Below are 26,019 nucleotides of genomic sequence, written 5' to 3'. Positions count from 1 at the left end.
TACAGAGAAGGGCAATGAGATTAGTGAAGGGAACAATGGGTTGTTCTTATGAAGAAAGGCTGAAATTTTGCAAATTACAGTGTCTGGAGACCAGGCACCTGCAAGGTGATTTGATTGAAGTGTAAAGGTCTTGAATGGTTTGAGGAAGCTCAATGCTGATGGGATTCTTCTTCTTTCCCAGATTAATTGCCTAAGCAGACATAAATTCAATTGGCGCCTCCGTAGCCAGGTGGGCAGGAGCAGCAGTGCGTAGCACACACTTCTTGATTAGACTGGGGTTCGAGCCCATGAGCCACCAAACATGGAGGATGCGGAAAGGTCAGGGAATGACCACCGCATATCCCTGGAGCAATATGGCCTTAGTTGTTAATGCTCCTAAAAAAATACCAAAAACAATAAATTCAATTGAGGAAAGACAGTTGTAGAACAGAATAGATGTGTGGAAATTTGCCTTTAGCCAGCAGGTGATTGATTGCTGAAACAAACTTCCATCTGTGATTGTAGAAGTTGATAGCTTAAATAAATTCAAGGCAGAAGTAGACAAACACATTTGGAGTGAATGGATGGGTGAATGGGAAGGGTTTTTTTTTTTTTTTTTGTTTAGTGCTGTATAAGCTTGCCTCATATGCTTCTATGAATGCTAATTCTAATTATTAAAAAAACTATAAGAACAATGCATTTGCCATCTCAAATGTTTAACCAATTTCATCTACTGATGATAAAATAGTAACACTAAAATAAAAAAAAAATATGTGCTTAAATGTGCAAAATAAAATTTATTTATGTAAAAAGACTAGTTTAATATGTTCTCTTTTAGCCATTATGTATTCCTGTTAAAAACATTGGACCAAAAAAATAAAATGGTCATATTTTATTTTTGGCTATAATGTGCTTTGTTTATAAAGTTTTCTCCTGACGTCAGCATTATATTGAGAATGCACTGCACTTTTTTCCTAATTCCTTTTTAAAACCATAACTGAAAATGAAATGAAAACTGTAACAATCAGAAGACTCAAACCTAGAAATTTTACCCCTGATTTTAAAGTCATTCATATATTTTGTTAACTAAATTTCTCAAAAATAAAATAATGAATTTATAATGGTTACATAATCACAAGGACAAATAAAGAAGTCCCAATAATATATTTTTTCACGCATACTATTATTTAATTGTGCAAAAACATAGATATATTAATGGACTATAAGATTATTGTTTACTGATGTTTTCTCCCCTTCCATTTTCTCTTGTTTATTATTTAATTTTCTATACTTATATTTTTGCAACAATACAGATATTTTCTTTAAGTAATTTTTATTTATATTCTGGAATGGGCCTCTTTCTTTTCAAGAAGCCATGATACAAAAATGGTTGCCGTGGTGGTAAATCATAGGAATCAAGGCAGCATGTTTCAACAAAACCCATTTTGTGCACCACAAAATGGGTTTTGTGTTGCACAAAATGTGTTTGCAACAAAAACAAAAAGATGTTTTATTTTATGTGAAAACATCCTTGGCTTAGACGATTTGTGTATATTTTTACGTTTGATATGAATGTTAATGCAATAATCGTCATCTATTCTACGAGGCAAATGATTGACCATCTAATTAACATTTACAGGAACATTTATAATTTGGCCCAAAATTCTATATTGGCTGAAACGATTTCTTAGTCTTCCAATTTGCATAAATGGTATAAGAGGAGAAATGAGCTGCTCGGTTACTAAATCTAATCGAGGCAGATGAGGTAGAATAGCAGGATAAACAAAACCATTGCTCTTCGAAAATGTTGGAATGGAATCAATTTTACAAGACTTCATAGTCGTTACATCTGCAGCTGGAAATTCTAGGAGAATTAACTTCCTGGAGTGCACAATTTTACATAATTTTCGTACGATAATCGATCGCAGATATCACAAACAGCTCCAAATGTATTTTTCAGAAATTGTTGTTCAAATTCTTTACAGGAGTTATGGTCATCATGTTCGATATTCTTGTAAATGATTTCATGCTCGACTACTGTTGAAACCTGTGGAGAGTTTACGACAGGTGACTGAGTGAAAATATGATTTTTTCCCTTTTTGGATGATGTAATCGAAGCTGGTTGTTATAGTATACTCTGTCTAGCTGGTTCAGGAATCAATTGAAAATCTCAGGTAATTCATTTGAACTCAAATCTTCTGAATTGAAATCTTCAGGTAGTTCTTGAATATAATTTCGCGGTGTTGATGGTCCAGCTTCTTGATGAGAAGTCGATGTAGAAGGCTGATGATGTTGATCAAAATCTTGAGAAGCAGAGTTTATTAAACTCTGCATTTTTTTTCCGTTCTCTATGTTTTTTGAATTCGTTCTTTTGTCAATATGGAGGGTTCTTCTGTGGCTTTGAAGCTTTTCTTCTTGCATAATTTTCTTGATTTCACTCAGCTGGAGTTTTAGCCATCTTCAAAATACTCTTATAGGTTGCTAACTGAAATTAGATTTGGTATTTTTACAATTCAATAGTTAGCAAAATCCATCTGTAGACTAGTATTAGCATTAGTAGTATATGATGCAAGAAAGCAAGCTTATGCAGCATCACCAAAAAAAAAAAAAAAAAAAACGCTCCCATTTCACCCCTCCATTCTTTCCAAATACCTGTCTAGATCAGCCTAAAATTTATTTAGGCTATCAACTTCAACAACAAAGGATGGAAGTCCGTTCCACCAACCAACTACCCGCTGGCTAAAGGCAAACTTCCACACATCTATCCTACATCTGTCTTTCTTCAATTTGAATTTATGCCCTCTCAGGTGATTATTCTGAGCAAGAGGAAGAATCCCATCAGCATTGAGCATGCTCAAACCATTCAAGGCTTTATACACCTCAATCAGATCATCTCGCTGGTGCCTAGTCTCCAGACATTGTAATTTGCAAAACTTAAGCCTTTCTTCGTAAGAGCAACCCTTTGTTCCATTCACTAATCTTGTTGCCCTTCTCTGTACTTGTTCCAACAGCTCTACATCATTCTTAAAATGAGGCCTCCAGATCTGTATACAGTACTCAAGGTGTGGCCTGACCATTTCCTTATACAAGACAATGGTCAGGGGATAATCACCTCCTTGTCCCTGCTAGAAAAGTTTCTGTATATCATTGACAAGAAACCATGTATGACACCAAGACACCAAGTATGATGTCATAACCGAAAACTACTGCAAGAAGTGATTGTTTTATCATTGCATTCTTGAATCAAAATCTTTTAAATTTTTAAATGGTTTAATCGAAACTTACTTACTTATGCTACTTAGAAAGTTGATGTTGATCAAAATCTTGAGAAGCAGATTTCATTAAAGTCCATATTTTTTTCGTTCTCTATGTTTTTGAACTTGTTCCTTTTTTGATAAGAGAGGCTTCTTTGGTGGCGTTCAAGCTTTTATTCTTGAACAATATTATTACCCGCTGCTTACTCTACCAAATCAACTTTAGTGACTGAGTTAGCGTCATTTAGGAAGTGACGTCATTTCCGTATCTTAGTATGAACTTACTCTACCGAATCAACGTTAGTGACTGAGTTAGCATTGTTAGCGTCATTTAGGAAGTGATGTCATTTGCATCATTTAAAATCTAACAGCCACCTAATAGGAAGCGATGTCAATTGCATCATTTCTGTAAAAAATTTCGTTACTGTAAGAAAAGTTTGTTATCAATCGATTTTACTCTAGTGCCGCCATAGATGTTTTAACATCAAAAATCTACTGATTAAGTCCCATAAGAATTTTGAAAAATCATTGATGCACAATGGAAACAAAGATACTGATGCCGAAGATCTGTGCTGTGAACTTATAGCAATAGCTCGAAGGCTTCCAAATTCTATGCTGCCACAAAAAGTACTTCTCTTTATACTACAACAAAAACTCCTGGATAATGTGCGTAATATTTCTGTTGTGCTAAGGATCCTTTTCACACTTCCAATGTCAGTGGCAAGTGGTGAATGCAGTTTCTCAAAGCTCAAACTAATAAAAACTTACTTATGTTCAACAATGTTGCAAAAAAGACTAGTCAGCCTGGCTTCTATATCAATTGACCATGCCCAAGCTTTAGCACTTGACCCGAAGGAATCTGTGACAAAATTTGCAGAGGAAAAGGCACGCAAAGTGAGATTTTGATGCACCTGAAATTGAAACTTTTAAGAGACTTAAATTTTAACTTCACAATGCACAACATTATTCATAATGATTTGTGTGCTAAAACATTTTCTTTTGTATTTGAGAAGGATAATCAAAGAGGGTTGTATTACTTATTCTTTCAATTTAAAATAAATTTAACAGTTTCAAGTTTCGTGCTTTTCATATTTTGTACAAGACATCTGTTTTTGAAAATTGAAGTTGGCAATTTTTTTTTTGGAGGTAGTAGTAGCGGCATGTGATGCAAGAAAGCAAATGTATGAACTTATGCATCATCAGCCAAAAAAAAAAAAATTTACAAAACAATTCCCTCTAAATGTTTGTCCAGTTCCTCCTTAAATTTATTTAACCTATCAACTTCCACAACGACAGATGGAAGATTGTTCCAGCAATTAACCACCCGCACACTGCCGCACATCTATTCTACATCATCTGCCTTTCCTCAATTTGAATTTATGCCCCCTTAGGTTCGTAATCTGAACAAGTGGAAGAATCGCATCAGAATTCCAATTGCTCAAGGCCTTATACACCTCAATCAGATAACCTCGCAGGTGTCTAGTTTCCAGCCACTGCAATTTGCAGAACTTAAGCCTCTCTTGGTAAGAGGATCCCTTCACTCCCCTTACTCAAGAAAATCTACATCCTTCTTAAAATGAGGCCTCCAGACCTGTATGCAGTAGTTAAGGTGTGGCCTGACCATTGCCTTATACAGAGGGACAATCACCTCCTTTTCCCTGCTAGCAAAATTCCTGTATATCATTGACAAAACCCAACGACCTGCCTTGGCAGCCTGTCTGAATTGCTCAGGAAACTTCATATCTGACTGCACAATTACTCCCAGGTCTTTTTCATTTTCTACCACCTTAAGTGTAGTACCACACAGTTGGTACGTTACTCTGGGGTTACTTCTACCCATATGCAGTACTTTGCATTTGTCAATGTTAAACTTCAGTTGCCACTTCTCAGCCCATCTTACCAAATTTTCTAGATCCTGTTGCAGTAGCACACTGCCATTACTGTCGTTAATAACCCTACCAACCTTTGTATCATCTTCAAACATTGACACTAAGCCTGATATACCTTCATCAATATCATTGATAAATATAAAAAACAACAGTGAACCCAACACCAAACCCTGTGGGACTCCACTAATAACATTTGTCCACGAAGAGCAGCAACCATTGATTACTACCCTCTGTCTTCACCCATTCAACCATCCTTTTATCCATTGTAGCAACTTACCCTAATACCATTCTGCTTCAATTCGTACAATAGTCTTCCATGCGCAACAGTGTCAAAAGCTTCCCTGAAATCCAAGTATATGATATCAAAATTATTTTTTGCATCCAGTTCCTTTGTAACCATATCATAATATCCAATTAAGTTTGTCAAACAAGACTTTCCCATAACAAACCCATGCTGTGTCTGAATTATTGCTGCATTCTTGTCTAGATGATCCTGCAATGCATCTTTAACCAGTAACTCCATTATTTTAACTGGAACAGAAGTTAAACTAACTGGTCTGTAATTACTCGTGTCACCCTTCGATCCCCCTTTGTGAATTGGGGATATATTTGCACTTCTACAGTCCATGGGGACCTCCCCTGAATCCAAGGATGCTCTCATAATGTAACTCCTTTAATGTAACTGGATAGATCTAATCCATCCTAGGTGCTTTTCTTATTAGCATTAGCATTAGTAGAGGCATTTGATGCAAGAAAGCAAGCTTATGCAGCATCAGCCAAAAAAAAAAAAAAAAAAACACCCACTTCCACTTCACCCCTCTGTTCGTTCAAAATACCTGTCCAGCTGAGCCTTAAACTTATTTAGGCTATCAACCTCCACTACAAGGGATGGAAGTCTGTTCCACCAACCAACCACCCGCTGGCTAAAGGCAAATTTCCGCACGTCTATCCTACATCTGTCTTTCCTCAATTTGAATTTATGCCCTCTCAGGTGATTATTCTGAGCTAGAGGAAGTATCCCATCAGCATTGAGCATGCTCAAACCATTCAAGGCTTTATACACCTCTATCAGATCACCTCGCTGGTGCCTAGTCTCCAGATACTGTAATTTGCAAAACTTAAGCCTTTCTTCGTAAGAGCACCCCTTTGTTCCATTCACTAATCTTGTTGCCCTTCTCTGTACTCGTTCCAGCAGCTCTACATCCTTCTTGAAATGAGGCCTCCAGACCTGTATACAGTACTCTAGGTGTGGCCTGACCATTGCCTTATACAAGGGAATAATCACCACCTTATCCCTGCTGGAAAAATTCCTGTATCATTGACAATACTCCATGAGCTACTCTTGCAGCCCGTCTGCACTGCTCAGAGAACTTCATATCTGCCTGCGCAACCACCCCCAAGTCCCTTTCATTCTCTACCACTGTCAGTGTAGTACCACAGAGTTGATACGCTGCTCTGGGGTTGCTGTTTCCCATGTGAAGTACTTTACATTTGTCAATGTTAAACTTCATTTGCCACCTCTCAGCCCATCTGCTCAACCTTTCCAGATCCTGTTGCAGCAGCATAGTGTCAGTAGTGTCCTTGACAACCCTGCCAACCTTTGTATCGTCTGCAAACTTGGACATTAAGCTTGATATACCATCATCAATATCATTTATAAATACAGAAAACAATAATGGACCCAACACTGAGCCCTGAGGGACTCCACTAATAACATTAGTCCACGATGAGTAGTGTCCATTGATTACCACTCTCTGTCTTCTCCCCCTCAACCACCCCCTTATCCATAGCAGCAATTTGCCTCCAATGTCACACTTCTCCAATTTGTGCAGCAGTCTTCCATGTGCAACAGTATCAAAAGCCTTTCTAAGATCCAAGTATATAATATCAAAGCTATTCCCTGCATCCAGTTCTTTTGTGACTGCATCATAGTATCCAATCAAATTGGTCAGGCAAGACTTCCCCTTAACAAAACCATGCTGTGTCCGAGCTATAACTGAAGTCTGGTCTAAATGATCCTGCAGTGCTTCTTTAACCAGTGCCTCCATTAATTTTCCTGGAACAGAAGTTAAGCTCACAGGTCTATAATTACTTGTGTCAGCCTTTGATCCTCCTTTGTGAATTGGGGTCACATTTGCACATTTCCAGTCTATGGGTACCTCCCCTGAGTCCAAGGAAGCTCTCATAATTATGGCTAAGGGTTTGCTTACTTCCTTTGCTGCCTCCTTTAATATAACTGGATAGATCCCATCCACCCCGGGTGCCTTTCTCGTGTTTATCTTCAACAGTTTCTCCTCCACTTTACTCCCAGTTATTCAAGATTCTTTAGCTTACTGCTAGAGTTGAATACACCTCTGGCATTCCCCTCGCTGAATAACTACTCATGTGTGAATGTCGATGCAAAATATTCATTTAGTTTGTTAGCTACCTGAGCAGGATCATCAACAGTTGACCCATCAATATCAAGTGGACCAATCTGATTCATCCCCTTCCTTCTAGAGTTTACATAAGTAAAGAACTCTTTGCTGTTTTTCTTTGCATCCCTTGCCAAGGATTTCTCGTAATCTGCCTTCGCCTGCCTAACCTCCTTTGTAACTTGGTTGCATATCAACTTGTATCTATCATAGGCTTCTGTGTCATGTGTTAATTTGTAAGTATCCCATGCATTTTTCTTCTCTGCCATATGTCTCATTAGTTCATCTGACATCCATTTTGGCCTAAACCTTGAACAATATTTCTTAGTTGGTATGTAAAGCCTAGTAGCTTCCAAGATAAGTTCTTTGAATGCTTCCCATTTTGAATTTGCTGTTGGTAACATCATCAGTTGGTCCCACTGTATAGAATTTATATACTGTCTCAGTCCATCGTAGTCGCCTTTATGAAAGCAATAACCCTTCCCTTTACCCCTAATGGTAGTTACCTCTTTGAGTAAATCCCACTTCAGCACACTGTGATCACTGCCACCTAGTGGTTCATTTATCTGCAGATTCTTAATGCATGAAGAATCACTGCTGATAATCAAATCAAGAGTATTACTCCCTCTAGTTGCCTCCCGAACATGCTAATGTAGAAAACAATCATCCAATAAATCCACAAAAGCCCTGCTAGTGTGTGAGTGACCAGCCCCCAAATTCCAGTCAATATCTGGGAAATTAAAATCTCCCATTATAAGACTCTCTGATTTACTGGCCCACTCTATTTCCCTGTACAGTTTCTTATTATACTCATCAGAGTCATTAGGCCTATAGCACACTCCTACTCTCAATTTTGATCTCCCAATGCTTATGTCACACCAAACTGACTCAACGCTGCACTGTCCAGCGATGTCGACTGGCTTCACTTCCTTGGTTTTTATGTGTTTCTTAATTAATAGCATAACCCCTCCCCCTTCCTATCCTGTCTATCCTTTCTGTAGACGTTGTACTCCCCAAATTCCAGTTCTGCATCCCTTATATCTGTGTGACACCACGTCTCTGATATCCCAACAATATCTGCCTTTGATGTTTTGAGCAATACCTCAAATTCATCAAATTTATTTACTAAACTCTTAGCATTGGTGTACACGCAAGTATACCTGCACCTGTTTCTATTCTTAGCTACCCTAACACAACCCATGTGTTTACTTGTACTGCAATGGCTCCCAGCAGTCTCGGAAATATCATGCATCTTGTTTTTCAGGCTTCTGCTCATTCTAATAGAAGCAGTGCAAGAATCTCTTTCACCTCTGCCAGTGGCTACTGTCAATCTATTGGTCTTTGTCTCCCCCCAAGCTAGCAGTTTTCCGACCCAATCGTTGAAGTGATGTTTAACTTCAACAATTTCTCCTCCACTTTGCTCTCAGTTATTGCAAAATAATTAAGTACTCTGCTACAATTTGATAACTTTCTGGCATTTTCAAACCTTAATAACTCCTCATGTGTGAATGTAGTTGCAAAATACTCATTCAGTTTGTTTGCTATCTGAACAGGATCGTCAACAGTCGAACCATAGATATCAAGTGGACCAATCAAATTAATCCCCTTCCTTTTAGAGCTTATATAAGTAAAGAAAGCTTGGTGTTTTTCTTAGCATCCTTTGCCAAAGATTTCTCGTAATCTGCCTTCGCCTGCCTAACCTCCTTTGTGACTTGATTACAGACTAGCTGCAAGGTACAAGTAGTTAGCCTTGCCTAGGGCACAAAATAGCCTGGTGCTGCCTGCATGTAATACCATACACTTGTTATGTTTATCTGGGATTACTGCTACCCATATACAATAACTTTCATTTGTCAATGTTAAACTTCAACTGTCGAACTGTTACAGATATTTTTGCAGTAGCATACCTTGATTATTCTCATCAAACCTTGGTGATGTTTGTATCATCTGCAAACTTAGCTATTAAGCCAGACATGCTTTCATCAATGTCATTAATAAATACAGAAAACAACATAGGCCCAGCATTAAAGGACTCCATGGAGGACTCCACTAATAACTTTAGTCCATGAAGAGTAGTATACATTAATAACCACTTTCTGTCTCCTCTCACTCAACCATAGCTTTATTCACAGAATTAACTTGCCACACTGCTCCAATTTGTACAGCAGCCTTTTATTTGCAACATTATCAAAATCTTTCCTGAAACCCAAGTATGTGCTATCAAAATAATTTTTTACATTCAGTTCCTTTGTTACTGCATCATAGTCAAAGATCTTCCTATAACAAATCCACAGAGTAACTGCTGCATTACTGTTTAGATGGTCCTGTATTATTTATTTAACCAGTGACTCCATTATTTTCTCTGGAACAGAATTTAAGCTAACAGGTGTATAATTACTCTTGTCACCTTTTGATCCCCCTTTGTGTATTAGGGATATATTCGCACATCTCCAGTCCATAGTGACCTCCCTGAATCCAAAGAAGCTCTCATAATTATGGCTAAGGCTTTGCTTACCTCCTTTGCTGCCTCTCTTAATATAATTGATCCCATCCACCCCAGGTGCCTATTGTATGTTTAGCTTCAACAATTTCCCTTCCACTTTTCTCTCAGTTATCACAAAATCATTTTGCTCCCTCTAAGAGTTTGATAAACTTCTTGCACTCCCTTCTCTAAAGAATTCTTCATGTGTGAATGTAGATGCAAATACCTATTCAGTTTGTTAGCAACCCGAGAAGGTTCATCAACAGTTACACCATCAACATCAAGTGGACCGATATGATTCAATCCTTCCTTCTACTGTTAATATAAGTCAAGAAGTCTTTGCTGCTTTTCTTTGCAATACTTTTATTACCTGAAAATTTATTTGCATCCCATGCGTTTTTATTTTTTGTCATGAGTCTCATTAGTTGTAAGTTGGTAGGATTTGTTTTTGGTAACATCATCAGTTGGTTATACTACATAAAATTTAAAAACTGTCTGAGCCCACTGTAGTCACCTTTACGAAAGCAAAAACCCTTTCCCCTTACCCTTGATTGTAGTTATATCTTTAAGTAAATCCCACATCCATCAGTACATTGTGATCAATGCCACCTATTGGTTCTTTTAATGAAGAATCACTGCTGATAATCAGGTCAAGGGTATTGCTCTTTCTCGCCTGTTGGCTCTCAAACATGTTGCTGCAGAAAACAGTCATCCAATAAATTCACAAAAGTTTTGCTAGCATGTGAGAGCAACCAATTCACAAGTTCCAGTCTGTATCTGGAGAGTTAAAATCCTCCATTATAAGATGTTCTGATTGACCGGATAATTCTATTTCACTATATATTTGTTTGTTATATTCATTACACTCATCAGGCCGATAACACACTCCTACTCTCATTTTCGTTTTCCACAGATTATGCTATACTAAACTGACTCATCATTGCACTGGCTACCCATATCGAGTGTATGTACTGTCATAGATTTAATATGTTTCTAACTAAGAACATAACCTCTTCCCGCACCTGTCCTGTCTGTTCTTTCCATATACATTGTACTTATCATATTCAAATTCTGTATCCCTTATGTCTGAGTGACATCATGTCTCTGATATCCCTTCAATGTGGGGTGTAGTGGGCTTGCTATCAGAGCAGGTCTCAGGTTCCAACTCAACATTTTAATTCAGCAATACCAGGAAGATAAGGAGTGTACCAAGGATCAGGAGAGCTCAGGAGTGTACCAAGATGAGAAGAGCCAGGATTACCAAAAAAAGACCCACAGTGGCATGTGGATGAATATAGAAAAAGGTGTGCTAGCACATTGTCCCTCATTCGAAATTCAGAATTAGATTATACTGCTTGCTCATTATCTATTGAAAATGTGTCATTACCCAGGATGGCTCTTCTCTTACTATATACGAGGTGCTATCCAAAAGTTCCCGAAATGTATTTATAAAATAAATTAGACTCACCCTGGATCTTATTCGCCACAATCACCTTTGAAGAAGTCCCCTTGAGAGTGTAAACACCAATCCCAGCACTTCACCCATGATTTGAATGTGTCCTGAAAGTCTTTCTTCATCAAAGTGTTCAGCACTGCCTGTGATTCAGTTTGGACATCCTCTATGCTGTCAAATCTTCGACTCTTCAATTTGATTTTTATTCTTGGGAAGAGGAAGAAGTCACAGGGGGCAGGAGATGATTGTCATGTTGTTGGATGCCAAAAACTGTGCCACAGCGAGAGATGTGTGGGCTGGCGCGTGGTCATGATGTAGGACCCAGTTTTTTGTGTGCCACTTCTCTGGATGTTTCCTCCTGACTTCCCTGAACTGCCTCAGGACATCACAGTAGAACTTTTTGTTGACTTTTGCAACATTTTGCGGGGTGGTACTCAATGATGGATGCCCGGAGCGATCGTCATCATCAACCGACATTCGACTGTTTTTAAAATGGTTAAACCAGTAGTAGGTCTACGTCTGGCCTAAAGCTTTGTCACCAAAAGCTTGTTTCAACTTCTTATGGGTTTTGTTAAGAAGGAAACAAAACTTGATGCAAGCTCATTGCTCTCTCACACATCAGCCATCGCAACAATAGCAAACTACGCGAAACATACCACCAAAGAACTGTGCATAAATATTCAATGACTCTGTCCATCCCAACGTCACATGCCACATTGATTCAAAGGATGAATGCAGTGTTACCTAGTGCCACAAGTCCATACTAGACATAATTCCTGTGCAACATTCAAATTTCGGGAACATTTGGGTAGCACTTCATATACAGTTAATATGTAACACCAACATGCAGTGGTATGTTCAGTTCTCTTGTGAAAAAAAGTTGTGTGCCTTACAAACTGTCTGCCACTTATATGTTGCAATTTATATATATTTTATGGTTACAAGATGGAAAGTAATAGGATGAAATATTTGAGTTTTCAATCTTTCTGCTAAATGAAATCACATAATATGTTCCTTTGAAATATTATTATTATAATTAAACATTTATAAAAATATTTTTTTAATTAAACAATTTTTTAACTGAAATTTTTAAAATTAAAATACTATAATAAAAAATCCATACTTTAAGACTTTGGTCTAATTCCTTCAGTGAAGTCTGCATTTCATTAATAAGCATATTCATACGTTCACATTCCTGCAGTGCTACTACAATATAAGGAGTAGATTCATCAGCCTTGTTAAATAAATCACTCATTGTAAATATCTCTGGTAGCTTTTCTAATATGTCATCCAGAACCTGTTTCAACTGAGAATATATTTAAACAAATTTAGACAGAATAACATACAAGTATGTAATGAACTGAAAAAAAAAAAAAAAAAAAAAAAGAAGAAGATATATATAGTCAGTCCTCGTATAGCACAATAGTTGTGTTCCTAGAAACCCTCGTGCAATGCAAAATCGTGCAATACAGTATAAACAACAGCCCCTATGGGAAACATAGGGTAAGGTGCCGACCACCCAAGATTGAACATACATTTGTAACCAAATCATTACCAAATACAAATAAATAATCGTAATAAAATACATAAGTATTTTATTACGACTATTACGTATTGAAATATTGCTAATGCGTTTGCTTCTATTGTATGCAAACTTGTTCTTTGTTTGATTTTCTATCCAAACAGATGACAGCCATTCCATCTCTTCCAATTCTTTGTGTCTTGATCTAATGGATTTTTAGCATTAGCAAAGGCACATGATGCAAGGTAGCAAGCTTATATAACTGAGCCCAAAAAAAAAAAAAACACACACTTTGAATTGTTCCTGCTATGAAAGTTGTTTTCATTTTCTCTGCATTATTTCTATTTCTCGGCGTGCCTCATTTAGGCCTGTGGCACATGCAATATCATATGTTCGTTCATTTCGCTCAAAGCGTTTCACAATTTCATATTTTTTTTCTCTATCAACAGAGGCAGACTGGCCATAAGCCATACTGGAGGCCAGTATGATTTTGGCCATAAACGCTAGTATGAGGCTGCTACAAATTTTCCCGGGTAAGAATTTTTGACCCAGTCTGCCTCTGTCTATTGATATTGCTTTTCTTTTTCTCTCTGAATCTTCCTCTTCACACCTTTTAAGAATTTTACTAATTTTTAGGGAATAAAGCACAATTTCAAAATGAGGAGGCATGCTTGATACACATAAACAAAGCTGTGCATGTGTAGCAAATGAATAAACAACACCGTAAAGGCAGATACACACTATTGAAACCTCACTAGCTCACATTTTACTAAAGCACATTTCTGGGAGTTTCTACCATAAAAGGTGCCTCCGTAGCCAGGTGGGAAGGAGCAGCAGTGCGTAGCACACGCTTCTTGATTAGACCGGGTTTCGAGCCCGTCACCACCAAATACGGAGAATGCGGAAAGGTCAAGGAATGACCACCGCATATCCCGGAGCAATATGGCCTTAGTTGCTAATACTCCTAAAAACCAAATAACAACAACAACTACCATAAAACAATAAAAACAATTTCCAGTTGCGTTTCTGCTAGTGGAATCTGTTATAATCTGGTAGTAAACTTGATCTAATTGCATTTGCGATAATACGATAGCTGGAATTGTGTGGGTTTTTACATTCTTATGGTGAAATGCGTTTCCCCTTTACTGATATGAATAACAAATACATTTTCAGAATCTTCTCTTCATTCCTATCATGTTGTATTCAGTTGGGGTTATTCCATGTTCGACTGCCATTTCTTGTAAACACAAAGGTGAATCGTGCATAAGCAAATTCGGTTCGTGTTATATACGATATTTATTCCCTATTTATAAATCGTGTATGATCGAATTCGTGTAGTGTAAACACGTGTTATACGAGGACTGACTGTGTATATATACATATATATATATATATATATACTTAATCGCTAATTTTAAGTTTTAAAACTTTCAGCTGAATGTGGTTGTCGTTATGTGATGTTAATGCTATTGTAGGAATCAATTATACATTATATGCACATTAATTAAGTATTGGGGCCTGATTTTATTTAATTTTTGGTTTTGCATTTTTGGATGATTTTTATTTTTATTTGGGTGGATGGCATTTCAGGCATTAAGGCCAGACAGTCTGTGTAGCAATTGGTGTTTTAGCAGTTGTCGGTTCACCTATTGATATATGTTGAAAAATTAAAGTGAAATAAAGCTAAAGGAAATCTTTAAATGAATATAAAAGGTTAGAAGAAAAAGGAAATTATTAATAAAATAAAATAAAGTTAGGAAAGAATCGTAGAAAAAATTACATTTGTTCACATGGTCATCTCTCCTCTACTTCCTCAGGGGCTTTGAGTGGACAGATACTCATATTAAATGAAAGGCCCATGCATACCTGTTTCTGTAGCCCCCAATAACAGTTTTTCACAAATATATAGCCCCATATATTTTTTCCCTCAGTCCTCATACATCTTGTATGCTACTCTTTCATTCATATATTTTTCATAGTTTGTAATATATATGTATGTATATTAAGTATTTTAGATAATGCATATTATGGGAATTTTTTGAGATCAGATGAATTGTTCAGTTGTATTACAGGCAGATTAAGCCTATATGGTACCAACTAATGATATAGAAATGGGATGTATGCATAAAGATGCAATTTAGTAGCAACATATTTGTCTATATTTAATCTAATGCTAAAAACTAGGCATGCAGGTATGCATGAGTCATTCATCCTGTTTGGTTATTTCTTTGCTCAAAGGCCCTGACGAGTAGCAGAAAAATTTGGTTGCATTTCCTCCCTTAGATCATGCTTCAGACAGCTCTAAATAAGGTTATTTTTAATTGTGGCCACTGTGTGTGTGTGTGTGTGTGTGTGTGTGTGTTATTTGTTATTTGTTTTTTTGTAGCATTAGCAACTAAGGCCATATTGCTCCAGGATATGCGGTGGTCATTCCCTGACCTTTCCGCATCCTTCGTATTTGGTGGTGACGGACTCGAACCCCGGTCTAATCAAGAAGTGTGTGCTACGCACTGCTGCTCCTTCCCGCCTGGCTACGGAGGTGCCCGTGTGTGTGTGTGTGTTTTTTGTTAGTTGTTGGCACATCAGCTTCTGTGGTCATAATGCACCTCCCAAAGTGTTTGCATTTTCTGCTCTGATCCAAGCCCGAGGCAGGCACTTTACCCACGCAGCTAGCCCGGTCGCCGTGTGTGTGTGTGTGTGTGTGTGCGCGAGTGTGAGGAATGTCCGTGTGCATGAATGAATTGATAATATTAGTATTAACATTAGTTGTAGTTTTCAGCATTAGATTAAACATAGGCATAATGCTGCTACTAAATTATGCCTTTCAGCCCAATATCATTAGTCAGCAGCAGCAGCATATGGGCTTAATTCTCATGTAATGTAATGCAAAAATAAAGTTATGAAATCAGATGAACAATTCATCTGATTTCATACAATTCCCATTATATGCCTAATCTAATTATACTTAATATCAAATTTCATGTGTGTATAATGACTAGTTGTATACAACAGCATTAACACAACATATTAATATAGTAAGTTAAATAATTGTAAAGTACTGTATTATTAAAATTAATTCAAAAGTGTGTATGTATATAACACACACACACACACAGGCCACAATTAAAAATAACTTTATTTAGAGCTATCTGAAGCATGATCTAAGGGAGAAAATGCAACCAAATTTTAGGTATATGTTCTTTGAAGGATACTGAAGAGAATTACACAAAAAGCAAAACTAGTTCCGAAAATGACCACTGTAGTTCTGCTGTGAACAATCTACACACATCCCATTTCCATTCACACATAAATACAGCATGGAAGGCACTGCAGATAAGTAAGATGCTGCAGGTAAGTATACTGTTGTGTCAGGAGCATAATGCATATCATAATTGCCAGTAACTGCAATGGGCCTTTTGGCACAATGCCCTTACCAGGTTTATGAATACCACAATATTTAAATTGAACAGCATTACCAGTAACCATCAACACCTTTCCTTCTACCTACTTTTGTCTTTTTCTTCTCCTTTTATGACAAGTCACTGAAATAGTAACATATATTATTTCAGTAACCTGTCATAAAAATCTTAGCCATTTGTCCAATTATCAATAGACCTTCAAAACATATCAAAGCGTGAGTTTTACTGATATCAGCAACATGTACTGAAGATTTGCAACACAGATATTTTGAAAAATATTTTTAAAAGACCAGTGCAGAGAGAGAGAGAGAGAGAGAATGATAATGCAGGTTGTAAGAAATAAGAACAAAAATTAAACTCAAAATAATGGAATGGATATATGAAAACGATGCATGATCAAAGCGCAGTGGACAGGCACAGATGAGAGAGAGAGAGAGAAAAAATATCTTTATAGCAAACCATTCATATGGAATGTTTATGCAATACCCTTCATGGCCACATGACCAGCAGTTTACAAATAGGGATATATCATGGATGTTCCCGAAGTAATCAAGATATAAACAGGACATGTTAAAAAGTAAGGTTAACGTAGGCGTAATATTTAAATTCCTAAATGGTTTGGATTAATAACATAACAGTTCTAAACATATGGTTATAACCAGAAAAATAACTGCCAGTGAAAGATAAATAAATAAATATTCAGCTTAATCAAATACATGAACATAGAAAATTGTGAATCTCTGGCTTCATAACTAAAAAGAATATGTATATATGTGGAAGAGAAACATTTGTTGCCACAATTTGAATTTGTACATGTCCCTGAGCTATTACAATTATTTTTGATATGTGTATCAGCCAGAAAAACCATGGAAAACAGAATAATGAGTGAATCTGATTTCTATTGCTAATGATTTACAAAATTAAAACATTATTATATCAGAACAAGGTACTGTTGCAAACTGCAACAAGGCTGAACAGTTCGCACTGCCATGAAAAAAAATTAAAAATCAATCTACTAGATAAAATAAATAAAGAAATTAAAAATTCAGAATAGATAAGCAGGGGAGCCTATGCTCATCCAGGAAGTGCAGTCTCCTGCATAAAGAATGGCAAAACTGATGCCAGAAATATGTAAAGAAATCCCCAGTGCACCAAAACTAATGGACAAATATAGATAGCTACTTAAGAAGAAAAACACACAAAAAAAAAAAAAAAAAGAAATTAGGGGAACTACAGTGAACACTTCTTTCAAGGAGGCACTGGACCTATGTAAATTCCCAAAACATTTGCATTTCATGACCTGCAAATAGTGGAAGAATCATGGGTGCCTCCTAGGAGAGCAATTGAGACTTAATAGGAAATAAGTCTTAAATGTGGTTAATTCAATAACAAGAATAACAAGGAAGCAACTCTTGTTACTTCATTACTTCTTACTTCTTGTTACTTGTTGTATGCAACTTGTTACTTAGAAGAAGAAACTTGTTACTTGTAAGAAGTAACAAGTAATACTGAAAATGCAAATCTTTTGCGTTCAGCCATCATTTTTGCGATTTCTAAACAAAAAAAAAAAAATTTTTTTTTTACTATAAAAAAAATTCTGACATCCCTGACAAAAATAACAAAACAGCAGGGGGGGGGGTTTGCAAGATAATAGGTACACTAATCTCCCAATGATGACTTATAATGCCACTTGTTGCTTATTTAAGATTTGCAAAATATCTGTTTATACCTATTCTAGTTATTACTTGAATTTTTTTATTTCTGGTTGATTTTTTTATTTTTTTTATTTGGAGTCTTGAAGTGTCCCAGTTAATCCACTTCCCGGTTAATCCAATCCTGGTTAATCGAGAGTCTGCTGTATAGGAATTATTGTAAAAAATTAAATTAGCAGTGGCTTGTACCTGCAGAAAAAGTCCTCAGTTAGCATTAGCAATGGAAAATGATGCAAGACAGCAAGCTTATACAGAATCAGCCAAAAAACCCATGACAATTCCCATTTTACCTATTCATTCCCTCCAATAGGTTGTCTAGTTCTTCCTTGAATTTATTTAAACTATCAACTTCCACAACAACAGATGGAAGTTTGTCCCAACAATTAACCATCTGTTGGCTAAAGGCAAATTTCTACACATCTATTCTACAACTGTCTTTCCTCAATTTGAATTTGTGCCCCCTCATGTGTGGTCTGAGCAAGAGGAAGAATCCCATCAACATTGAGCTTGCTCAATCCATTAAAAGCCTTAAACACCTCATTCAGATCACATTGCAGGTGCGTAGTCTCCAGACGCTGCAGTTTGCAGAACTGAAGTCTTTCTTGGTAAGACCACCCCTTTGTTCCACTTACCAATCTCGTCCTTCTCTGTACTCATTTCAGCAGCTACAGAGATGTTATCCAGAAAACATCTCTGTAGATGTTTTCTGGATAACATCTCAAATTCATTTCTCTTTGAGACTGAACTCAAAGAGAAAATTTAGTGTTTTGGTTAGTGACCAAAAATACAAATTAATTCAGAGCTCTGAATTTATAAGGAAACAAATATGTTAAATATTAATTGCATTGTGAAAAGCAAGTCATGAAACTGCAAAAGGAATTTGGTAACGGGAATTATGTTTCTGATGTTTGGAAAATTTCTAAAAATATGCAGAGGTACAATGGTTATAAAGACCTTTACCTCTTTTAACAATTAATAAATCATATATTATAGGTCATACCGAAAACATTTTTTTTTGCATCATAATTGATAATATGTCAGATTTTTTTAAACTGCAAAAAATTAATCCAAAATTTGACCTTGGAGGGGAGGGTACAAAGCGATTAATTTACAAAAAATAATACAAAAGTAAATTTTTCACCAATCTTCACACATGATCAAATCGCAGCATGTCCAGTATTATTTTTTAATAAGCAATCATGCCAGGGATTGTGTTCTTCACATCTGCCTTCAAAATTTCTGATGGAATGTTCCTATAGGTGTTCACTACCCCAGAACAGTTTCTCGATGGAGTTGTTTGACATTATTGACAATATGGGGAATAGTTCCATCCTGCATAATAATTATGTTATGCAGGATTATGTTATACACATACCAATTATCACCTCTCAGGCACCTGTGAGGTGATCTGATTGAGGTGTTTAAGGCCTTGATGGGTTGAGCATGCTGAATTCTGATGGGATTCTTCCACTTAGGGGAAGTCCCCTTGGACTCGGACTGGAGGTGTGAAAATGTATCCCCAATTCAAAAAGAGGATCTAAGGGTGACACGAGTAATTACAGACGAGTTAGTTTAACTTTGTTCCGGATAAAATAATGGAGTCACTGGTTAAAGATGCATTGGAGGATCATCTAGACAAGACTGCAGCAATAATTCAAACACAGCATGGGTTTGTTAAGGGAAAGTCTTGTTTGACAAATTTGATTGGATACTATGATGTTGTTACAAAGGAGCTAGATGCAAAAAGTAATTTTGATATCATATACTTGGATTTCTGGAAAACTTTTGTCACTGTTGCACATGGAAAATTACTGTACAAATTGAAGCATGATGGTATTAAGGGTAAGTTGCCACAAGGAATAAAAGGATGCTTGAGAGGCAGAAGACAGAGAGAGTGGTAATCAATGGACCCTGCTCTTCGTTGACTAATGTTATTAGTGGACTCCCAGAGGGTTCGGTGTTCGGCCCACTGTTATTTTGTATATTTATTAATGATATTGATGAAGGTATATCAGGCATATTAGTGTCGAAGTTTGAAGATGATACAAAGGTTGGCAGGGTTGTGAATGACAGTAATGGCAGTGTGCTACTGCAATAGAAAATTTTGGCAGATGAACTGAGAAGTGGCAACTGAAGTTAACCTTGACAAATGCAAAGTACTGCACATGGGTAGAAGTAATCCCAGAGGAATGTACCAACTGTGTGGTACTATACTTAGAATGGTAGAAAACGAAAAAGACCTGGGTGTGATTGTGCAGTCAGATATGAAGTTTTCTGAGCAATGTAGACAGGCTGCCAGAGCAGGTCATGGGGTATTGTCAATGATACACAAGAATGTTGTAAGCAGGGAAAGGAGGTGATTATCCCTTTGTATAAGGCAATGGTCAGGCCACACCTTGAGTACTGCATACAGGTCTGGAGGTGTCATTTTAGGAAGGATTTAGAATTGCTGGAGTATGTAGAGAGAAGGACAACAAGCTTGGTGAGGGGAACGAAGGGGTCCTCTTACCAAGAAAGGTTAAAGTTCTGCAAACTGCAGCGGCTGGAGACTAGGCACCTGCGAGGTGATCTGATTGAGGTGTATAAGGCTTTTAATGGGTTGAACACACTGAATTCTGATGATTTTGATTGCTGGAACAAACTTCCATCTGTCGTTGTGGAAGTTGATAGCTTAAATAAATTCATGGAGGAACTGGACAAACCTTTAAAGGGAATGGTTGTGTGAAATTATTTTTTTTTTTTGGCTGATACTACATAAGCTTATGCACTTTCTTTCTTGCATCACATGCCTCTATTACTACTACAATACCTTTAAAAGTTTACATACTATGCTTCAAGGAATGTCCACTGACACTATAGTGGTTTGACCACTTGTCACTCATTTGAAGATGTCTGGATTTGAATTCCATTGGCAGCTGGAGGAATTTCTAAAGTTTTCTTCAAACAGGGCTGTAGTTAGTTATTCTCAGGTGGTGGGGTAGCCCTCTCCCAAGAGTTTATTCTGGGTTTTTCAGTTCACACCACATGCCTGTGAAGATACTCTTCTATAGACACAACACATGCATGAATTTGTGTAACACCAAGGGACCCTTAAAATAGGAATTATAGCTGTTATTGTGCCCCAAGGAATATCAGTTGCATGAGATTTATGGCAAGCACTAGATAATCACAAATTTGATTGACTTGTTGTACCTCATAAATTTTTTTGAATAATTTTTTTGTGATTTTGAGATGCCCACTTCTAGGCTTAAATGTTAGGTAATCTTCTTTGAATTGGTTACAATATTTAATACAATTCTTCTTGAACAAGGGGTAGGGGTCCATGAGATGTTTTTATGTCTTTGTTATGCTCTAAGGGCTGTAATAACACTATCACCAATCTTGTAATTAAAGTTTAATTAAAAGTGCTTTATCTTTAAGCAACATTTTAAAATGAACTCGACTGGAATTGGTTGCTTAACACATTGGCGATGATGCTGGAAAGAGTATGCTTAGTGTGTGTCCGAAAAATTTTTTGATTGAGTTTTTTTATGAAAGTGGAATTTTTATGAATTATAAATGTTTATAAACTGTACTTTTGGTTATTTTTTCACCTCTGACGTAATTTTTGAGTGTATCTCCAGTGGTACATGATGGCTCCAATGAATATTCTTTTATTGGGGCCATCATGTACCACTAGTGGCCTCTGAATAAAACTCCATAATGTGTATCGGACCAAATGTCACCTTATTATACCACCCTTAGAAAAAGTATCAAATGGTACAAAAAAGTTTTCATGTGATACTTGGGTAATATATAATAACTCTGGTGACAACTGCAAGAAACTGATATGCTACAGCTTTGACAAAAAATTATAGGAGGATTGTTGGACACTGAAAATTAAATTAAACACTGAAAAATAAACCCTCCCCCTGCAAGGAAGAGACCAAGAAGTAGTAGTATGACAGCTCATCACAAAATGGGAAAATATGAAGGGACAGCAAGAATGAGAAAGAAAAGATGTACTTTATGTTACAAAAAAATTCAAAATGAACGAGGTATCAAGGAAGCTAGGAATTAAGCTAAAAGAGTTTGTACATTTTCTGAAATTGTCCAGGAAAGCCAACTATGTGCCTACAGTGTTTCAATGAAAAACAAAAGTAATAACTATTAGTTCTGAGCTACTTACTAAAGTTTTTATTTTATTGAATAGTTTTCAACTCATTATTTAGAATACAACTGTATTTGTTTCAAAAATAAAATATTTTTTTTCATTTTTTATATCCTGATCTTATTAACTTATAACAGATAGTGACTGGAGGGAGTCTTAGTAGTGTGTATGCGGGGGGCATTGTCGAGGCCACATTATGTCAAGGATCTGGGTATATTCATACCATGTGTATGCCATATCCAAAAATTTCATTATTTCATACAGTACTTCCCCCCCACTTTTTCTTACTATTGAATACACCATGAATTGTCAAACTAATAGAGTAAGTTTATCTGCGAAAAGATCCAAACCTCCCAAACTATCTAGTTCATTTCACAAATATACGTGGTCTCAATTCTAATCTCAATGATGTCCATTTCCACTTGCAGACTGCCAAACCCCATGTACTTTTTCTGACAGAATCTCAGTTATCAGTTGATTTATCTACTGCTCATCTCAGTTGCCCAATTTATTCGCTATATGATTCCTTTCGCCTCAAAGGTGGTACTTGTGCATATGTCCGTTCCGATATTCCCTGTCAGAGAATTGGTAATTTGGTAATTACCAATTCTCTTGGTAATTTGGAATCTCCTCTTTTAAATCTTCTCTGGCTTAAAATCTCTCTCTACCTCATTGTGTCAAATTCATCTGTTGTCTCTACTGTTCTCCCAACTCCACTAATCACTTGGAGCTCTTTGACTTCCTCTCTTTGCAACTTGACTTTCTCCAGTCCAACTTTCCTAACAGTGAGGTAATTTTCCTTGTTGATTTTAATGTTCACAATGCCAGCTGGCTTCCATTTTATAGTCATACTGACCAAGCTGGTCAAGATGTTGAGGCTTTTGCAATTACCTACCAGAATACCGGACAATCCTAACCATCAGCCAACACACTTGATCATTTTCTCACAAACAACCCTTCCGAGTACACAGTCAAAGTGATTGATCCTTTAGGCACCTCAGATCACAACTTGGTGATTGTCTCTTCTCCAATGCAGCCTTTACCTCGCGTTGTTTGGCATTACAAGAATGCAAAATGGGATGACCCATATTTCTTTTCTTCTTTTCCTTGGTCGGATTACTGTTTCAAAACTTCTGATGTCAACGTTTGCTCAGATCGTGTCAGTGAAATTATTCTTGTAGGAATGGAATCCTTTATTCCAAACTCCACATTAAAATATTTTCCTTTATCTAAACCCTGATTTTCCAATAAATGTGCTAAGGCTGTTCAAGAGAAGAATGTTGCATATCGTAATTGGCTTGTTTCCAATTCTTCAGTTTCATTTTATGCCTAAGCCAAAGCTCACAACAATTGTAAAGCAGTTATTAATCAGTCCAAACTACATGTTCAACAGGCTAAGTGTAGAAAACTTGCTTCTTGCCCTAATGGTAGCCGAGCATTCTGGTGTCTTGCCAAAGCTATTGGCTGCACTTTTGTCCATCTCTGCTCCCACCTCTGTCAAATTCAGATGGTTCTATAGTCACTTCAGAAGGATAAAGCTGACCTGCTAGCATCCCATTATTCTTCCAACTCATGTATTAATGATTTTGGTAAAACACCTCTCACCATTCCCAACACACTCCATTCAATGCCTCCTGTGGTCTTCCGTCAAAAGGATGTCAGGAGGATTTTGACAAATCTTGATGCTAAGAAAGCTCCAGGTGCTGATGGTATTTCTCCACTTGTTCTCAAAATTTGTGCTCCTGAACTTACTCCTGTTCTTTGCTGCCTTTTTTCACTTTCTTATTCCAAAGGTGTTTTTCCTTCTGCTTGGAAATTTTTTCATATCCAACCAGTTCCTAAAAAGGGTGACAAGTCATTCCCATCCAATTATCGTCCCATTACAATTACTTCTACTCTTTCTAAAGTAATGGAGAAATCAATTAACCACGAAATCTTAAAACTACCTAGAAACCTCCCGTCTGATCAACGATCGCCACTATGGATTCCATCAGTGTTGATCCACTGGTGATATTCTGGCTTATGTTACCCATTTATGGGCAAATTCAATGGAAAAATTTTGGTGAAACACAAGCAGTTGCTCTTGACATCTCAAAGGCTTTCGGTCGTGTTTGGTATAAAGGTCTTCTAAAAAAGCTTCCATCTTATGGTTTGCCAACTGTTTTTTGTAACTGGTTATCCAATTTTTTCTCTGATCGCTCACTGAGAGTGACGGTAGATAACTCTCTGTCTTCTAACTTCTCCACTAATGCTGGTATCGCTGAAGGTTCAGTTCTTTCCCCACTCTTTTCCTCTTGTATATTAATGAATCTTGACTGGAAATCCTATCCATAGTTTTACCGATGACAGCACATTGCATTCCACTTTCCATTTTGAGAAACCTTACCCTGCTCAATCAGCTTCAACTTCTTGAATATCCCCTACCAATTCCTTAAATGACGATCTCCAGGTAATTCTCCAGTGGGACAAAGACAACTTAGTTGAATTCAATCCTTCTAAAACTCAGTCTTGTCTTATATCTCACAAAAAGGATTCTTATGCTCCTATGCTTATCTTTGGTGACACTCCGATTTATAGGCAAAATGATATATCTCTTTTGGGGATTATCCTAACTTCTAATCTCTCTTGGCATAAGCACATTACAAATATTGCTTCCTCTGCATCTAAAAAACTTGGTTTTCTCTTTCGCTCTTGACATTACTTTTTCTTCCAAACAGCTGTTCTTTCTGTACAAATCGCAAATCTGCCCAACCGTAGAATACTGTTTCCACATCTGAGGGCAGGCATTGTTCCCAAAACCTCTCTCAGGCTTCTAGATTCCATTCAGAAGAGCACAGTTAGGTTAATTATTGACTCCTCTCTACAATAAATTACTAATTTATTGTAAATTAAAAGCTAATTTATTTATTGGAGTGACTAAAGAAATTAGGCCACCAAGGGTGTCACTTACACCTTGGTAACCAAATTCCACACAAATTTTCTAATTGTTTAAAAAATTCCACATAAGTAGGAAATAACTTTATAATCACTCTTTACCAAAATTTGGATTAAAAAAAATTATGCTCATATCTTTAAAAGAACTGTAGGGAAAGGATTATAAAACAAGTTGCATTTCAGACTTAAAAAAAAAAAAAAAAAGCTGTTCTGTTTTTTGTTAGTATGTTGGCTACTAATGTCAGCCAGTACTTTTAAATAATTTTTTGAATATATATGTAGAGCAGAAGGAATAGAAGCAGAAAAAGAAGGAGAAAACAATATATACATGCACATATATTAATTCTATATGCAATTTCTAAAAGTTGTGGATTATTTTCAACTTGATGTAATGCTGATGGAATAAAGGGCAAATATTCGAGAAGGGTTGCTTCTCATAGAGTAAGGGAAGTGTGGTATGCAAGAAGTACAGTGTGCAACAAATTTTCTTTTAATGTATTAATTTCCTCTGAGCAGAAGTTGGAAGAAGAATCATTGTACAAATTAATTTTGTTCACATTAAATCTTTTGTTACTGCTAACCTTCTTATTGCAAGCTTTTTTCACATCTAAAAAAAATTCTCATCTGAATTGATTAAATATACCTAAATTGTATCATAATAATCTAACACTCAAATCTTCTGAGAAGAAATTAATTCACAAAATAATTGCAAAATAAAATTTGTTTCATATGACAGGTTTTTGGCTGCTATATTCTTTCTTTTGCCCTCTCCTCCCATAGAAAAGAATCGATGCTCATAATATGATGGATA

The 26,019-nt window shown here is 36.6% G+C and overlaps 1 protein-coding gene across 1 annotated transcript in view; it reads right to left on the bottom strand.

Annotated features, from left to right (window-relative positions):
- The window catches only part of LOC150089496 (dynein beta chain, ciliary-like), a 1,205,440-nt gene that overhangs the window by 59,911 nt on the left and 1,119,510 nt on the right, over positions 1–26,019 (bottom strand). Inside the window, 1 exon segment of the mRNA XM_090390004.1 lies at positions 12,595–12,777. Coding sequence (XP_090246130.1) covers positions 12,595–12,777 — 183 coding nt within the window.

This window comes from Mastigoproctus giganteus, chromosome 2, assembly GCF_048544385.1.
Source record: "Mastigoproctus giganteus isolate SK-2022 chromosome 2, ASM4854438v1, whole genome shotgun sequence".
NCBI classification, from domain to species: domain Eukaryota; kingdom Metazoa; phylum Arthropoda; class Arachnida; order Uropygi; family Thelyphonidae; genus Mastigoproctus; species Mastigoproctus giganteus.
The sequence above is the reverse complement of the archived record's forward strand: the minus strand, read 5'-3'. Positions and strand labels throughout refer to the sequence as shown.